General features: G+C 37.6%; 1 protein-coding gene and 1 pseudogene across 1 annotated transcript in view; one reads left to right on the top strand and one right to left on the bottom strand.

The window, feature by feature from the left end:
- Positions 1–821: 821 nt before the first annotated feature.
- The window catches only part of TMEM135 (transmembrane protein 135), a 250,688-nt gene continuing 231,850 nt past the window's right edge, over positions 822–19,659 (bottom strand). The window contains exons 11-15 of the mRNA XM_027083624.1: positions 16,730–16,793; positions 15,669–15,745; positions 11,328–11,426; positions 10,451–10,518; positions 822–8,617 (exon numbers count right to left, since the gene is read on the bottom strand). Of these exons, the coding sequence (XP_026939425.1) occupies positions 8,485–8,617; positions 10,451–10,518; positions 11,328–11,426; positions 15,669–15,745; positions 16,730–16,793 (441 nt within the window). The 3' untranslated portion in view covers positions 822–8,484. The remainder of the gene's footprint in view (positions 8,618–10,450; positions 10,519–11,327; positions 11,427–15,668; positions 15,746–16,729; positions 16,794–19,659) is intronic.
- Positions 16,800–18,660, top strand: LOC113607862 (dihydrofolate reductase pseudogene; annotated as a pseudogene).

Below are 19,659 nucleotides of genomic sequence, written 5' to 3'. Positions count from 1 at the left end.
TTCTATAATTTGTGTCATTTCTGGATCTCTTTTTTCTCCTTCACTTATGGGTTTTGTAAGTTCTGGCTTTTTGCATGCCTGACAATTCTTTTTTATTGGATGCCAAACATTTTGAGTCTTTACCTTGTTGCATATGCAAAATATTTGTATCCCTATATTCTTGTACTTTGTTCTAGGAGACAGTTACACAGAAACTGTTTTAGAAACCAGAAACTTTGGAGCTTTTAGTCCAGGGTTAATGTTGCTCTCCTACTGAGGTAATACTTTTCTGACTTTCCTATCTAGTGCCCTTTGAGAATTACAAAGCTTTCCACTCTGGCAAGCAAGAACACAAACTATTAACCGCTTTGTGTGAACGTCAGTGATTATTCCCTCCACTCCTTTCAGGTGGTTCTTCCTCCAGCCTCAGTAGCTTCGTCCCACGCAAACAGAAGTACTCAGCTGAAGTCTCAAGGGGACCCTCTCTATATCTTTATGCCTTCTTTCTGTGCAGCTCGCTCCTCTCTTGTACTCTACCCTAGGAGCTTCAACCACTTTGGCCTCTTTGGACTCCCAGGTCTGTTTCCTCAGCTCAGGGAGACCTCTGGGCTCTGCTGTGGTGCTCCCTTCCTGAGCTGCAATCTGGAATCTCTCTCCAAGCATCAGCTAGGGCCATCACAGGACTCAATTCATTTGTTTTCCTTCTCTCGGGGATCACTGCCCTGCACTGCTTGATGGCCAGTGTCTGAAAACTGCTGTTTTATATACATTATCAGGTCTTTTAGTTTTTTTGAGTGAGATAATATTTCCAGCTTCTGTTCTGAAAGTAAATGTCAAAACCATTTTTGGAGGCAAGATCTTTATTACGATGTTATATGATTACTTTTAACAGAGGGGAGTGAAGATACCACCTCTTGGGAGGTACGGTTATGTTCTGAGAAAAACAAAACAAAACTTAAACTTTCAACTCTGGAAGATCTGAGCTCAAATTCCAGTACTGCCACTTTGGGCAAATTACCAGTTCTTTCACTGGTAAAACAGAACTAATAATATCTATCTATTATTAGGTGGTGAGGTTTGCATGAGATGTAAACAATCTGCTATATATCAGAGGCACCTCATACATTTTAGTTGCCTTATTTTCCCCCTAAAAACATGAGTATCAGAGAAGCTATCTGTTAGGGCCCTGCCTGTACTGATAAGAGTGATTTCAAGCTTTTCCCTCTCAAATATCCTCTCTGTGATAGGGAAAAAGTAATCGTAATAGGCTATTGAAAAGCCAGACGCAAAGTGTAATTCTAGGAAACTGCCTGTGAATTTTTACCCTGTAAAATTAGTGGGAAGGAAGAGCCTTGAGTCCTGCCCTGTCTAACTCTGGTTCGGATTTGGCGTTTTCAAGTGTGGAACAATCCAGAATTCCAGCTCTGTCAGGAAAAAGCAGACAAATGAAACAGATGACAAATCATTTCTCTAAGACCTGAAGCCAAACTGGCTCCAATAGCTGCTGGAATGGTAATAGAAGACAATTTCCTGGAGTATTTACAAAATCATTCGTAAGGGTAATATTTTCCAGACTTTTACAGGAGGACTAAGGGTAGCTTTTTAGTCTGCAGACTCCACAGAGGTAGCATATATTCAACAGGCAGCTGCTGGGACCACCCCCTCCCACTCTAACTCCTCCCTATAATCCCCGTATAGAGGCCTGATTTAGGCACCGAGATGGGGATAAGCCGTGGGTTCTGCCCTTCAAATATACGCCAGAATATAAAGGAGCAACAGGTGAGTACACAGCTAATCGAAAATGGAATGCGCTCTATGTGCAGTGTTAGCAAAGTGCTTCAGAGAGACAGGGATAAAAGATCAGCCCAACTTTCAAAGAGGAGGAGACTGAATATTTCAGAACACAGGCAGAAGTGGAGTAGGGGAGGAAAAGGGAACATTCTAAGTCAAGGGAGGGAGGCATACCCTGGGAAATGAATCTGAGGCCTGATCTATATAGGATTGGAATGTGTCAATTAGAAATGTTTTCAACTGCAAAGTAACAGAATCCTTGCCTAGTACAGCCTTAAGACATGGAGGTCTGTTTGCTCAAAATGCTCAGAGGTATGTGGTTACTGGCATCGATTCGGTGGCTCGAATGGCATCTGGGAGGCAGGTTCTTTCCATTTTTCAGCTGTGACACCTTTAACGTGGTGGGTTTTCATCTTTTTACTTTTTACCTCATGTTTGCAAGACCGCTGCCACAGATCCAGATGCCATTAACTAGTGTTATGAACGAGAAAACAAAAGGAGTTGAAAAGAGCTTTCCTTTAATCAGGCAAGAAAAAAATTTCCTGAGAGTTTCCCAGATTTTCCACTACATCTTATTGGCCCAGACTGGGTCATATGACCATCTTCAGAGGAAAGGTCGGAAAAGTATCTGGATAAGAAGGAGTAACATGAAAGGCCTAGAAAAATCATGATCCATCCCCTGGGGCCGGGCATATTGCCGCCTTAAACAAAGTAAGTGTTCTCGGCAAGGAAGAAGGATTAAACAATCATTAGATGAGCAATTAACAATAACTACAATCCCATTTTTGAACTTGAATCCAAGTTCTAGTGAAACAAGAGTTCTAATGGAGGAAAAAAAAAAAAAAAGCCCAGATGATTCAAGTATACCTCTAGTTTTATAGATTTATTCTGCCCTCTTTGGTCTTAGGAGAACCTTACTGCTTTTCCTGAGAATGACAGCCTTCCCCAAACTGCAGACTCAGATTTAGATGCAACTGAATTCCTTCCTGTGGTTTTGCAGATTCGACTATATTACAAATTAAATTTCAAAAAGAGGAAGTTACAATTTTTATTCATATAAAACCTCCCTTAATACTTTTAACACATTTCCCACTTAACTGCTGCCTTTCTTAAGCATCACAAGGCCATTCATTCATTCATGCCACAAACACCGAATACTTTGATGAAGCAAAGTACCTCGCTAGTTAACAGCTAGTTGGACCACTGGCCTCCAGTCAGGTTTATATTCAGAATAACGCTGCAGACCTGGCACCTACTTTAATAATTCTGAGAAAAAAACTCTTTCCTCCCCCTTCACACACTGCCTCTTCACCACGCCAAGTCTTGTAGGGTACAACGGTCACACAGGTCACTGGGACACGACTCTAAACACTCCCACTTTGAATGAATCCCTCTGGCTCCCTTCTGAGGGGAGAGGAGTGGAGAAGCTACCTCGTTTCCTTACAGACTCCACAACATTCCTTTAGACTCTTACCAGTCTCAACTTTCCCTAAAACAAACAGGAAAATAAGGACTTCATTTTTTCCCTGGAGAACTCAAACTGAAGAAATAAATGGCAAAGATGTGGTAGGAAAGCCCAGGCTTTCCTGGTGGTAAAGAAACAAATAGGAGGGAAGAGGTAAGACGTGAAATGTGTACTTACACTCTTCTCACGCACCCCTTGTGGCACCCCATCCTATAATGACCCACAACAGGATTACTTCATGCTTTAAACCTTTTCAGACCTTGGGTACCAATCTCTCTCCACAGTCACAGGGTCCTCTTGTGGGACCAAAATCACCCAGAAAAGAAAATTCATTTAAGGGGTTACTTGATAACTAAAATAGTTTAGTAGATACTGAGGAAACAGCCCTCAGAAATTGCCTGGTCCAAATTAAACGACAGAGGAAAGTAACATTCCTGGGGGACTGCAGTCAATATAGGTCCACAGGTCCACCTGTAGAAGCCTGAAGGGATGCTGAGACCGCTATGCCGTGTGCTAGGACCAGGGAACATCCTATTACCTGCAGTCTGGGGTTTTCTGACAGGGTCAGAATGCTTTGGCAGGGGTGGAGGCAGAGGATGGGCGGGGGCGGTGGGAGTACCTCAAACTGAACACAAGACCGAACAGGCAAGCTGCAGTGGCTTGTGAGCTGGAGAAGAAGTACGCCTCGCCTGAGACATCTGCTGTGGACCAGATGGTGCGTGCGTGTGTGCGTGTGTGCGTGTGTGTGATTACTGGGATTTTCAGGCCTGCAGAGGCTAAGGTTAAAGCCCAATGTATTATTTCACTTAGGGCACATTTGGATGAGGTAAAGGTGGAAAGAAAATAGAGAAAGCAACAGGAAATGAGTTCTTCCTCCTGTGTAGCCACGGCAAAAGTCAGGTGATGTTATGCTGTTGTTGAGAAAAGACTGACTGTCCTGGATTTAAAGGTCCCACATTACAGAGGTCCATCTCCTCCCGCATCTCTGCAGTTAACCTTCATTTCTTCCTGCCTAACAAGTGCAGAGCCATATCACAAGTCACCATCCTCAGAAAGTTCTACTCCATTTTCACGATCCTTCTAGGGGCCCCACCTAACCAGCTGTCACCCGAGGGAGCGATGGAGCACCCACATTCAAGGAGCATAGTTGGAACATAACACCAACCAGCAGAAGAAAGCCAAGAGGCACGGGGACGAGGAGTGCAGAGAGGTAACATGAGGCCAGACATGAAGATTCCAAGGCTGGGAAAGAGGAGAAAGGTGACAGCTGGGACTGAAGCATGAAAAGGGAGGGAGAGGCCACATCAAAGAGCAAGAAATCAGTTACCAGATATTAATTCTTTCCTCCAATTAAAAGTCACTCACTTTTCTCAATATAAAACAGCACATATTCTTATTCACCACAGCTGTAAGCTTCAGGCTACGCACTGTCCTGCTGCAGTCCTAGGACACGTGCTACGTCACGGTCAAGCTCCTGACCCAGAAATCACACATCAATGTCAGTCTCATTTCTTTGTAGTTACCCTTTCCCTAACTATGGAAGTTTTACAAAGTCACCTGAGGCTACAGCTTGAAACAGAAAACACAGCCTTAATCTTGAAGTTAAGGGAAGAGGGAAGTCCCTGGCTAGAGGGAAGTCCACACAGCCCCCGGGCCCCGGGGCACAGCTGACCTCACAGCCACCTCGGTGCCTACACTCGTTTCCTTGCCAACTCCACAGGAAGGAATTGCAGAGCCAGCTAACGCACCAGCAGGAAAGGGCTATGAAGAGGAGGCGCAGAGTTACGGCGACTGTAACAGTCTCCTGAGCTAGCCTTAGCCCAGCCCCACAGAAAACAGTTATTTCTTACTGTTTTTCTTAGGTCTTCTTCTTGGTCACTCGTTTTCAGCTACCTAAATCGTCTATCTGAAAATGAATACTGAAGAGATAAGCAGCGACAGGTCAAGGTGTTAGGGGAGATAAAGTGTATCAGATATGTTAACAAGATCACAGTTCAGACATGAATACTTTTCTCTTTGTGGAGCCAAAAAGCATCCGTGCAAGAAGATTCTGTCGCTCTGACAAATTACTTTCTACTTATACTAGTAAAAATAAATCACAGGGAGAACTCAAGGGCTCTAAGGGCTCGGTGACTTCTGATTCAAAGGCAGCAAAAACACCAGGCCACTGCTCCCAGTGGGCACGCCCCTCTGGCCCTGCAGCGAGGCCACTTGACCCCCACTGCTAGGAGGATGTGCCAGAGCAAGTGGACGAAGCTCCTTGAAGGTAAAGAAAACTGATTCTCCTTAACTAGACATTATCAGAGGACTTAGAAACTCAGGAATGTGATAACGTACAAGCAGAAACAATTTTGTCAGCATTAACAACTAAATCAATTGTTAGCCTAGACAAAATCTACAAGAAGATGAATACGCAAGCTCAACAAGAACACACTGTGTGACAACTGACCGAGTTGGGTTTCGTCATGAAAGACATGTTTGTTTGAGACAAAAGTAAATTCTAAAATCTAATAAGAGCAACGAGTAAGAAGATAAAATTCTAAACTAAATAACCACTGACTAAAGAAGAAATGAAAGCAAAAAATATACTAGGCATCAACTGAGAAACTACAATGTTTACAGATCAAGAAAAGTTACAGAAGAAATCATAGAATTTATTAAAAAAAAAAAAAAAGACAACCGAATCAAAAGGTTTTATTTCAGAAACGGGTAATAAAATGGACTAAACTATCTGATGAAAAATGGGTAAGAATCTAACAGAATTGAGACAATTTGTTATCATGCAACTTGTTTCTTCACTTGGTTGGTACTAACTGTAGGATTTTACTAATACAGGAAATAGTTAATCAATACAGGAAACAACCATAATCCTATTAAGCACCTCAATGCACTGTTTTTCAGTCTATATAAAGATGTAGGAAATACTAAGAGGGCATAATAAGTGTTTAATATAATCAGGTCTAGTGGAAGGAAACTTAACATAGACAGGATTTCTTCGGAGTATAAATGGACTAAAAAACATGTTTTGGAATGGACACATCTATTTGACTTTATTTATGATGCCAAGTTGCCAATCCATACCTGGTTAGTTAGAGGTAGAAACACATTCATTTTGATTGAAGTCAGGAATACAAACACAGTTTCTTCGTGTTTGCTCGATACTTTGCAATCCATCCCAATGAAATCAAATTGTCCTTTTCTATTCACCACTGCAAACTAGTTAACTGTTCATTCCAGCTATACATTCATTGTATGACTCTGCTTCATGATGGTTATTTCATTTCATACTTTCTATAAAATAAAAGATGGCTATACCTTGTGTTAAAAAAAATAAATCATAGGAATGCACCTTTTGACCAGGAAAATTTCACTAAACAATCTCATCGTACCTCAGTAGAATTTGTCTTTCAATTTCAGTCTTTTAATCTGAATGAAAACAATAACTTACGGATTAAAAAGTTTTCTGTTTAACTGATGGAAAAATATGATAAACATGATTTCTGAATAGAGAAAATGAGATGCAAGTAGCAGTGCTTTCTTCACTGCTATAATACTTCATTTTTAAAAGTAAACACAGTACTAATCATCATTTTGATTCCAGTGAATAAAAACTTAAAACTGAATTTATTAATCAGTTTGGAAGTCTGAAGCCAAAAGGATCCTTTAACAGTATTGCCTAATAGACAAGTCGACCCTAAAAAGCTAATCACACTGCAAAATTTTGGCCTAATTAAACTGGCTCTCGCTGATACTCTTTTTTTGTTTGGTTTCAATCTGCCATAACAACCAAGGTTAGAATTCCATGTAAACAGAAGTATACAAGGCTTGATGAAATTGAATATGGAGAATTAAGCATTTAAAAAGTCTGGGTTATAATTCTTATTGCTACACAAGTTCTACTGCATAATTAATTTACAGCAGCCTAAAACTTTTCAGCAACAAAATTATATTAAAAAAATATACCATTATCCCTATATGTTACATTAATTATAATGTAACATATCACAACCACTTAAGCCTTGCATTAACTTAGAAAAGAATAACTTGTCCCTGAAAAACTCTAAAGAGTGATCATATTTCAATCAAAGCTGTCCTGAACTAACTCATAATCAGCAGTGACTACATTTTGTCACTTCTTTGCTCTAACATGAGTAAAAGTGACGATAATGATTTTTTGGAAAGAGGCTAGAGAACCTGCATCCAATTATGAAGTGGACTTTTAAACCTCCACTGGATTTTTAGAATGTTTTTAGTTGTCAAACATCCGTATAGGTGAACCAGCTGAGGGAACAAACTGCCAAACTTGCCCAAACTACTTTTGTTCCATAGAATTTGATCCCTTCTAAATTGACAACAGCGTACAAACTTAGCTATGAAGAATTCAGCCCTTATAAATGAAGACAAACATAATAAACCTACAGGAGGTTTAAAAGTAACTTCATTTGTTTTTGAATATTCAAGTGTAATGCTTCTGTAAAAGATTAAAACATATGTTTCAACTTTATCAGATACGTCAATTTCCATTTGCTCCTAACCTGTCACTAATACATAGGTTCACTGGCTGCCGAAGAACCCAACTAATCATGGAGAGAGATGAAGGTATCAGTGGAAAAAGAGCACGGATACCACGGCATTTATCCCAACAGTATGATACCCGTCTTTGCATCCCTGAAGTTAAGAATGGCCACTTTCTCCAATTAATTTGCTCTCTACTAAATAAAGCAGCACTGTCTGTGAAGAGTTACTCCATACCCATAACATTTCACTACTATAGTTACCAATTCAGAAGTTAAAAAAAAAAAAAAAATACAGACCAAATCCATGTACCCGTGGATCCTTTGTATCCTAAAATGTAGAAATATTCTTAGTTTTAACCAAGAATTAGATTGGAATGAAGTAAAACATCTTTTAAAGTAATTTTAAGTATACTCTTATTTGTTACTACATTTCTACATAATTATTTAATATTGCTTGTGGATATAATTTAATCGATAATAATATATCATAATGTCAACCATTACAGTGATCCAGAATGAGATTCTGGCTATAGAGGGAGCTTAATTATTAAGCAACACTTTCCTGAAAAGCTTCTGTATTTCTGATTGGTAAGAAAAACAAAAAAAAAGAGCGTCTCTCATTGAAGTAACACTGACGTTCAAGCTCAGGCCCCCTTCTTTGTGTTCAACATAATTAACTCTCTAGGACAAAATAATGAAACATTAAGTCACATTAATAAGTTACGGTCATCTTCAAGAAAACTCGACGGGCAACTCTGGTGTTACAACTGTGTATCTTGGATCCAACTTAGGGATGAAATCCTGAAAGTGTTTAGATGCACCAGTACCAAAAACATCAAGGACTTTTCGGTTCATAACGGCAAATCTGTAAAACAGAGGACACAGGGAACAAGTACTTAATGAAGTTTATAAAAGAAGATGATTCACTCCATTTGACTTATCTTTCATGGGATGGGAAGACCGAAAAGGCTGACATGGCAAAAGACTCAATGGCAGATTCAAAAGTCACTTTGATACTCTTCCTCGAGATTCACTGTCTCGTATTTTCTTTAAAAAAGATGATAATCCCCCAAACTGAAACCCCAGAGATTACCATCATTATTTCAAACCCTTCTAGAATCCTTTCCACTAGATTGTGTCAAATAGAAAAATAGGTTCATTGTGATTTTTCTGATGAATAAAATCACAAGAAGCTAAATGTATAATGAATGCGCTAACATTTACTGACAAGCAAAGGTATTAAACGTAATTCCTCTCATAATTGAAATTTTAACGTCTCACAGTCAACAGAAAATACATCCAAATGTGACTGAAGGGCAAACAGCATATAGGTTTTCAAATTTCTAACAGACACAACATAGTAAAAACACAGCCCTCATTTTATCCATCACCTAACCTAAGAGATATAAAATTTTTAAAAGACATATATTTTAGCTAATGTGCAGGATGGACCTTCTGTGTCTCTGTGCCTGGTCATAAGCCTTTCTTTTCTGGGGAAGATACCCAGGTGAAATTAGTTTTGAGTTATTGGCCAGTATCATTATTCCAAGAGCCAATAAATGTGATTTTCAGATCCTTCCCAAGGTATGTTCCCTTCCGAAATAATCAACTGGTTAAACTCATTGATGTGCAAAGAAACCTGAATGACAAAGAAAGAAATGATTAAATACTAATAATATAGAGGATACACGGTGTCATGGCTAATAGGAAGAACTCCGCAGTCGGACCGCCTGGCTCATATCCTAGCTCCGTCCTTTCCTAGCTCTGTGATTCTGGCAGGCGCTTAACCTCTGCGTGCACCTCAGTTTCCTCACATTGCAAAAGCAAGATGTTAATAGTACCTATCTCACAGAGCTACTTTAAGGATTAAACACATATGTATGTATATGTATGTTGTATGTGTGTATCTTAAAACCAGTTCTCGGACACAGTAAGCACGATACAACTGTTCACTATTACTAATATTAATGAGAGCTGCTATTTACTGAATGCCTACTAGGTGCCTAAAGGCTGCCACAAATATCTCGATTTTCCCACAATGTATTATTGTTTCATTGAAGAGAGAAAGAAACTTGAGGCTCATGATGGTAAAGAATGTTCCCAACCGGTGACACAGCTAAGGGTATCAGAACTGCAGTCAAACCTAGGTCCGTTCAATTCCCAAGCTCATGGTCTTTCTATCAGGTCAACCTGCCTCCCAAAGAATTAGATTATAATCAGGAAATGCTAACAACAACAACAACAATAAAGAATATGATCGTAAAGGCAAAGAAAAGTGTGCTTACAAAGTCAGGCAAAAGAGTATGATTATTTTTCCAAAGTGGAAATCAGTCAATTGTTCAGGCATGATTTCTAATGAATCTGTGTAATGTTTTTAATCAAAAAGAAGAGATTAAAGATTTTAAAAGTGAGACTTAAGAATGTTATATAGTAACCTATCAGCAGTTTGCAAGTCAACATATTAATCTAGAACACTTAAAATATCTAAAATAATATAGGGGAAAAAATAGTCAAAATAATGTGCACTAAAAGAATGCCCCATGTTATTCTTATTAAATTTTAGGTCATATTTGATTTATAGCTAGATACCTACTTTACCACTGAAAGAATATTCCCTCAAGTAAACGAAAAGATTCAAAATCTTTTTTATGGAAATTGCTTTTTTTCTATGACCAGTTAAAACATCTCAGTCACTTACCTGCCCTTGGTGAGCCTTAAAAGGAACTTCCAGTAAGATGGTCGTAAGGTCTGAACTTCCATGACAGCCTAAGATTAGAATATTCAATTTGAGACTTCTTTTAGTAAACAGCAAATATTATCAGCAGTCTTGGGCAACAGAACATATTTGTCTCTATTTTTATTGCTCACTCTATTTAACGACAGTGATGACAGTAGTAACAAAAACATGTATTAATGTTTAAGTGGATAACTCTCAAGAATCTTTGTAAATATGCCTTCAAATAGGAATATTGCTCATGGAATAATAGAGTTAATAGTTATTATCATTGGGAAGCGTTTACTAGGTGCCCATTAGTAGCTGGCACTTCGCTAGTTATAGTAAGTTTACCAACTTGGCAGCGTTACTGTGAGAAGCTGCAAATAAAAGCTGTCCCCCAAACTTTGCAAAAGCCCTAAGACCATTAACATCAATAACGGTGATTGCAGAATTTAAAGAGATTGAACGATGCTTCTATTAAACTAGATTCTACCCCTATCCTCACTGCCTGAGTAATACTGGGGAAAAGCAATTATTCATATTTATGCCCATGCTATCTTTTTTTTGAAGTAAAATTAAGTTAGGGCATTCTAGCCAAGGCACTAGAGTGATAATTCTCCTACAAAAATTGCACTCTACTTAAACCTAAAAATTGTTGTGTTCATAAAACATGACCTAGCCCACTAAGTTAACATGTTTAATGATTTGAAACTTGCAAGCTATCTTGCTAACAAAACAAAAAAAGCATAGAATGTAAAAACTGGAAGTGTTCCCAGGCCTTTATTTTTCCCCCATTGGTTTAATATATACACTAGAAACAGAAATAATTCTATTTCTCATTTGAAAAAGTTATACTTACTGCCTGGAAGCAAATTGCTGTAGAGATGGAATAGATGATAGTGTCTGCATGGGGAAAATAGGGAACCTTTCCTGCTTCAATACCTTTGAAATACATTGTCTGCAAAACAAGCACATAGTGCAAGATTTATAAAGAAAACAACTTTAAATAGCATTACCAATAAGGTGGAGTGATACGTTCCCTATCTACAACTATTTTTTCTACCTTTCAAAATCCTAACAATCCTTTCAGAGCTCAAATCATAGGTACTTCCCTGACATGTTAAGTGTCAGCCCTTCCCTTTCCCTCATTCACTCACCCCAAACCCCAGATGCCAGTAATAATACTTTTCTGTGAAATTCAACAGCACTTTATTTCTACCTCTTTCATGCTATTTATTCTTCACTGCTGTTTGTACAATGCCCAAGTCTTCCCTTCTCTGTTAGATCTATTCATTCATTCATTAAACATGTACTGGTGTAAACCCAATTAGCGCATAAGAAATAACTAACACACTCTAATAAGGTTACAAGATATCTATATTGATTAGATGTGTAGATCATCACATGTGTATGTATGTATATCTATGTTTATCTCATATATATAGAGAGAGAGAGGCTCCCCAGAGGAGGGAGCAACTACTCTGTCTATGACAAAGGACCAAGGAGAATTTCAGAAATGACTACATTGAGTAGTGGGCATCTCAAACCATCTGCAGTGAAGAACCACTTTTTAAAAAACAAAATTTCCAACTATCATGGCCTGATGCTTTTATAATACAATAAAAATGAATTACTAGAATTGAACCAAATTTTCACTATTACATTCAAAAACAAATTACTCCATCGAGTTGCTATAAGGTTTCCAAATGCTTCCTCTCAATTTCTATCCTTTCCTTGTCATGAACTGGTATGGTAATGAACAGTTCATAGACCAGCGCTAGTCTGCTGACCCCACTTTTAATACTGCTGCTTTCTAAGAGGCCTAACATCAACAACTAGATAAGAGAGGAAAAGCAGGGGTAACAAACAGGGTGAAAATACATGACATGTATGGGGAATTTCCAGCAAATTTATATGGATGGAACAAAGGATAATTCATGGAAATGGGTTTTCTGGAACGTAGGGATGCTAAAGTGAAACAAGTAAGAAAAGTGGAAGGATGACCAAGACAGAATGGTGTTTCAATAGGTTGGAGGGAGCTTTAAGAAGACATGAGTGGACCATGAAATAAAGAACATAAAATAATTTTTTTCCAAGAAAAAAGTTGTTTATACAGCTGATTTTTAATTAATATTATGTATTAATATAGCATTTTAATATAAAATTAACTTCAATCCGTAAGATATGTACAAAGAGATTTATAATCTACTTCAGTAACAAGATAAACGTGGGCCATTATTTTGAAAGTTATATGATAATATATTACAAGGTACAGATATACTGTAGTGTATTCCTGTTAACAAAAATGAAATTCAGATGTGGTAGCATGGCATCATAGAAATGTTATGTGAAACAGGTATCTCTTGATATATGGGATCATTATGTTCCTAATTATTTCCTACAATAAAACTTATCTGTTGACCTATAGTCTAAGTTAATGAAGAGTTGGGACTGTATCCTATACTTCTATATGCTTACCAGCACCACCACAGTAATGGGAACATAATCGATACTCAATAAATATGTCTTGGAAATAATTTTTTCCAAGAAAAAAGTTGCCTATACAGGTGATGTTTACTTAAGACGCATTATATAGTAATATATCATTTTAATATAAAATTAACTTCAATCATAGGAAAATGATTGCCTATTATACCATAGTCATTAATTCCACAAAGGACATAGTAAGCTTATACTTCTAATTTCCTGCATTTAAAAAAAAGTTCTCATCAGCACACTTATCAGATACGATCTGTTGATATAAGAAACAGTGATACCACTGCTTGGCTTTAAAACCTCTAGCCATTTAGAGAAACATTTTACAAACTAGATCTCAATGTTGGATGGCCCCTATGTCAAAGAATATATTTTTTGCCAGCTAGGGCAAAAAAATATATTCTCTCACTCCCCTTTTCTTCTCTATTAGCAAGTCCTGCCAACTCTATCTCCTAACCATACACCAAATCTGTGTACTTTTCTCCATCTCTACTGCTACCATCCTGACACAAGCCACCATTTTCTGCCTGAGACTAACGGTTTTCTCCCAGATTCCAGTCTTGCCTCTAATCCATTCTCTATATAATAGCCAGAATATTCTTCTTAAAATGTGAATTAAATCACGTCATTTCCATGCTTAAAGCTCTCCAATGGCTTCCAAAGGCACTGAGAAAAAATAAATGCCTCCTCCCCTGCCTCCTTCTCTCTCTCTCTTTCTGTCTCTCATTTGGATAAAACAAATATGTAATTTTCTTAATGTCATTAGGGACACAGATTTTCAGTGAGATAAAACTTTTTAAAATTCAAACAAGTTAAATAAAATCTATAACCTGAACTTTGAATTGAAAACATCAATGTGCTCCTAATTATTTTCTCTTTCTCTGAAAAGAAAGGGAAAAAAAATAGCATGCTCTAACTCTGTTCACTGGAAAGGCCAAGAAACAATGACTAGCCTAGGAGCAAAAAACCTTTAGCACCCAAACTAAAGTTTTCTAAATACCATTTCTCACCAAAAGAAACTAGGTGCCATTGGAGAAGGCTGATTCTATGTCTGGAGCAGGAAACCACCCAGGTGAGCCTGGAATATCTTGTTTTATCACAAAGCAAGAAAACTATCAAAGATACCGGCATTACGTGAAAAAAGAAACAGGAGTGAACTTGAAGAGGCTCTCATGGCCAAAGATGGGGCAATTTGAGCATAATGACTGCAATAGGTTGAAACAAATCAAATACCTTAAACTCCATAAAGACACCTGACAACAAAGACTTACAGGTCAACTTTGCAGGATGCTAGGGACTAACTCATTCCAAACATTAGCAAATAAAGGGAAGTAATCAAGCACTTTATTATGACTTTGTGAACAGACGATCTCACAGTAACCAAACAGCTGAAAGGGAAAGTTCTTTTTGAAGAATTCCCACTAATAAGTGCAGAAGAAACAATAATATTAGATTATGATGATTCTGCAACCCTCAGTGAAATAATAAACCCTGGTCATTAATGGCTGCTAGAAAAATAGGGTAAAAGATGGGGAACCTTATGTTGGCTCTATCAACACTGAGCCCACTGATCCATCTTAGCATCCCTGGTGGCGCAGTGGTTGAGAGAGAGACAGGGGCTTCCCTGGTGGCGCAGTGGTTGAGAGTCTGCCTGCCGATGCAGGGGACGCGGGTTCGTGCTCCGGTCCGGGAAGATCCCACATGCCGTGGAGTGGCTGGGCCCGTGAGCCATGGCCACTGAGCCTGCGTGTCCGGAGCCTGTGCTCCGCAACGGGAGAGGCCACAACAGTGAGAGGCCCGTGTACCACAAAAAAAAAAAAAAGAGAGAGACAACCCGACATTTTTGTGTTTCCTAATGTGATGTAATAGGAATTCACACACACAGTAAATGTGAAGTTCTTCTGCCACTACCATCCCCCTAAAAGAAACTGAACCTGAACTTGCTTAAGGCTCTAGATCTAATTTACAGTTTACAGACAATACATGAGTTAAAGGAACATGTTATAACACCACCAGTGAGGATGCAATCAGCAAAATCCAGAATGTGGGAAATTCCAAAGAATTAATAACCTAGATTATCAACAAATAAATGGCAAGGAAAAAAAGAAAGGGGGAAGAAAAGAAGAAAGGGTGAGGGATAACTATTATAAACTAAAAAGAGACTTTGGATCTCAACTAAAACAAAGGGATTGCAAAAGACATTTGTGAGGTAATATTGAAAATGCAAGCTCTAATTGGATAACGATAATAATAAAGAATTACCAGGTTTTTAAAATTAATGACATGTATTTTGATTATACCCTGATGGCATTCATGATTTGTTTGTTTTTAAGGAGTCCTTATTCTTTAGTTTTATTTTTTAAGGACTCTTTCTCCTCAGTTGTTTACGGATGAAGTGATTTGATCTCTGGGATTTGTTTTAAAATAACTTGGTACTTGGGGGTTTGGAGCAGTATAGGTGAAAGGAGATTGGCCAAATGCTGTTAACTGTTGAAGCTGTATGATGGGGTACATGAGGGTTATCACATTATTCCTCCTATGCTTGTGTATATTTGAAAATAACACAAAGAAAAAAGAAGAAATAGGAGAACTGACTTTGTAAGTACTTTTATAGGATTAGAATTTGCTTTTGAAACTTTTACTACTAAAGCAGCTAAAAAGCTCTGTATCCTTTGGTTGTATGTGCTTAAAAATGTTTGCTTACCTCTACCAATTTGGAAGCTAAATACATGGAAATTGTTGTGCTTTTATAAAACATCATTGATATTCCCGCCAAAAATCCTGAAACAACAAATAAGGCAAAACTGATCAGAACTCAACGTATTTCTTTGTTATTAAGTCACTCAGAAATGTTGATTCACTTAAATAGGAAAGAACTGATTTGTGGCACTGCCTTTTGTCACAACAAAATCAAGGACAGTAATATAAGTGATGACATTAAAATGGGGTGAATTCTTATTTATTATCACATATTTTTAAACTTAAACATTGACCTTTAGAGTTAGGAACCACAGTTCTGATACACATATCACAAGAAACTACATTCTAAATTTAACTTTTAAAAACAGCAGTGGTCTTGCCAAATACAATGATCTTTTAAAATAATTTTTTAAAGGTTACTGGTACCATTTCTGATCTCAAGTGGAAATAGTCATTCATCTATTCTCCTAACAGCTCAAATTATGTTTAGTGCTGTCATCACACTTCCCTCCATTGCTTTCGTTCTATAAATGGAAAACCAAGGTGGTAGGAGGCCTGGAATACTAATAGTAGGGCTATTACTAATACATATCTGAAAAATTGTCTATTTAACTTAAGTAATACATATACTGAACTCACAGAAAATGTTTAGTTTTTATTTTTATAAAATTACTTGAGTTCCTAAAAAAATTATTATTAAAAAATACATCACTTGCCAGTGGTAAAATCAGAATATTTTAAGAAATCTAACTGCACTTCCACTAGTCACTTATATAATATTTTAAGTCTTTATGTTCTTTTGTGACACATTTTCCCTAGAATTTCTGGCCTGTAGCAGGACAGATACCCGAGTCATTATATTGCCAACCCAAAACATCAGATGGCAAGAGAGCCTTGATACGTTAAACTTCACAAATACAAAATGTTTGTACTAGTGCCTTAATGGGGATTCTATTACAGAGAAGGGAAGATACAAAGAAATCAGATGAATCTGAAAACCATGTCTGCTTCATTCCTACTACTGATTGATGCAATAGTAATATATGTGTTTTATCATTGCTTTACCAGCTATAATGGCATGCAGTTCATCATCCAGATTTCTGACCCAGCGCAGGAAGCAACTAGTACCCTGTATCAAGAAGAAAATACAATGACTTCAGTTGTTTCAGTTCTAGGAAAAAAATGCATGTAACATCTGTAATGGGTGAGTCATTAGCTGACCTTGGAGGCAAATTGGTGATCTTATTTAAATCAAACTGAATATATGATTGGGAAAATTATGAACAGTAACCTGTTATAACGTTACTGTTTGGATAGACCCTATTAAGAAATTATACATAAAATTTTCATTGTAATGATTTTTCAAAATGAATTCAAAAATTCTACTTTTGCTTAGATGTAGAATGCCGGGAAAAGTATCACTCCCATTCTAACAAGGAGAAAAAGCTGGATAAGCTACAACTCTATCAAGTCAGAATCCTATAGTTAGAGAAAACATTTTTCAATATGAAGGTGAAATAAAGACTCTCTCAGAAATTTCGCACCAAGCTGGCGGGTAATCCCCATATCGGTGTGACGTGCTAGCTCGGAAGTGTTTTCTGCTGCTGTCATGGTTCGTCCGCTAAACTGCATCGTTGCTGGGTCCCAGAACATAGAACATCGGCAAGATCGGGGACGAGCCATCGTCAAGAACGGGGACCTGCCCTGGCCCCTGCTCAGGAATGAATACAGGTATTTCCAAAGAATGACCACAACTTCTTCAGTAGAAGGTAAACAGAATTTGGTGATTATGGGTAGGAAGACCTGGTTCTCCATTCCAGAGACGAATCGACCTTTAAAGGACAGAATTAATATAGTTCTCAGTAGAGAACTCAAGGAACCTCCACAGGGAGCTCATTTTCTTGCCAAAAGTCTGGATGATGCCTTAAAACTTATTGAGCAACCAGAATTAACAAATAAAGTGGACATGGTTTGGATAGTGGGACACAGTTCAGTTTACAAGGAAGCCATGAACAGGCCAGGCCATCTTCGACTATTTGTGACAAGGATCATGCAGGAATTTGAAAGTGACACATTTTTTCCAGAAACTGATTTGGAAAAATGTAAACTTCTCCCAGAATATCCAGGTGTTCCTTCTGATGTCCAGGAGGAGAAAGGCATATTTGAAGAATATGAAAAGAACAGTTAATATGAAAGTGTTTTCTGATCTATTTCTGATCTATTTCAAGACTCCTCCTCCCCGCCCGCCCCCAAAAAATTATGTAGTTTTTGTTGTAAAGACTTTTGTTGACTTTAGATCTATGGAAATTATTTCTAAGCAAAGTACCTTTATTCCCCATTAATCTTAACTAGACTGTATCAGATACCATTCGTGAAACATTTCTTGCTGAAACTGCCTGAATGACCATCAAGGGTCAAGAATAGGTTACCAGCACCGGCCTAGGGTAGAATATCTACCAAGACAGCCCAAAGTGGGAGAGTCCCCTGGTAGCATAAGTTGAAACCAGAGCCTATAGAACTAGGAGTTAGGCAGATGGGTCCAAAGGTCAGAAATAGATTATAAATAGAAGAGCTAGCACTCAGTTATTAAAATTAGATCAAAAGAGGGACTGTGAATTACTCTATATCACACTTGTGAAAAATATTCTGTTCACTCAGACCGGGAGTCAATAAGTTGAGAACGCCAGGATATTCCACACGGATAGTAAAGAGGCAGGTATGGCACTACCTTTTCGGTGGTTAAAAGAGAAGGTCTGAGACCTTAAAAGACTTTGTTTCTGATCTTCAGTGAGATTCCATGAGATGTTACAATGATAAAACAAGAAGTGGCTGCTCTTTACAAAAAAGAATAATCTAATATCAAGCATAATGGCTAAAATTAAAAATTCAAGGAGGTAATAAATTGAGAATGAATATTGCTAGAAACCAAAATTAGTAAGTTAGAAACTAAACTTCACAGAATTAAAAAATGAAAATTAAAACATGTTTTACCCATCATGTTAAGCAAAGATTTAGATTAAGTATCCAAAAAAAAAAAGAGCATTTTCTGTCTTATAAATTGGGACAACCTTTTTAGAGTGTAAGTTAGCAATATCAATTAATATTCAAAATATTCTGGGTTTGGACCCAGAACTTGCACTTCTAGAAATTAATTCTGAACAAAGAAATGGACCCAAGAATATTTGTTGCAACATTTTTTTTCAAAGTTGGAAAGAGCCCAAATGTTGATAAATAAGAAATAACTAACCAATATGTCTATAAAATGTAACATCTGCAGCAGTTAAAAAGGACGAAGTACTGACAGAAAAACGCCAAAAATTGCTAAGCAAAAGAAGCAAATTGTGTATAATACTCAAAATGTTTAATAAATGTTAATGTGGGGGGGGGGGACAAAACAAAAAAAAAGACTCTCTCAGACAGACAGAAGCTGAGAAAATGCACCACCTGCAGACCTGCATTACCAGAAATGTTAAAGGTCGTTCTGCAGGCAGAAGGAACAAGATACCAGATAAGAATTTAGGTATAAAAAAAGAGATGAAGAGCTCTGGAAATGGTAAAATGAAGGTAAATTTAGAAGACATGTTTTTCTTACCTTTAATTGTTATAAAAATGAATCAACTGTCTAAAGCAGTGGTCAGAAAACTATGGCCCACTAGGCAAATCTAGCCTGCCACCTGTTTTTACATGGCTCATAAGCTAGAATATTTTTACACCTCTCAATGGATAAAAATAAAAAACAATAATATTTTGTGACATGTGAAAATTATATGAAATTCTAATACAGTGTGCTAAATTTTTATTGGAATACAGCCATGCTCATTCATTTATATATTGTCTATGGCTGCTTTCACACTATAACATCAGAGCTGAATAGTTGTGAGTGAGACCATATGTTCCACAAAGCTTAAAATACCTACTCTTTGGCCCTTTACAGAAAAAGTTTTCTGACTCCTGGTCCAAAACAAAAATAGCAACAGCATATTGTGGGGTTTATA

This window comes from Aethalodelphis obliquidens, unplaced genomic scaffold (assembly GCF_003676395.1).
Source record: "Aethalodelphis obliquidens isolate GAN/ISIS:26980383/991018 unplaced genomic scaffold, ASM367639v1 scaffold50, whole genome shotgun sequence".
In the NCBI taxonomy this organism is placed as follows: Eukaryota; Metazoa; Chordata; class Mammalia; order Artiodactyla; family Delphinidae; genus Aethalodelphis; species Aethalodelphis obliquidens.
Note: the sequence above shows the minus strand (reverse complement) of the source record. Positions and strands in the feature narration are given on the sequence as shown.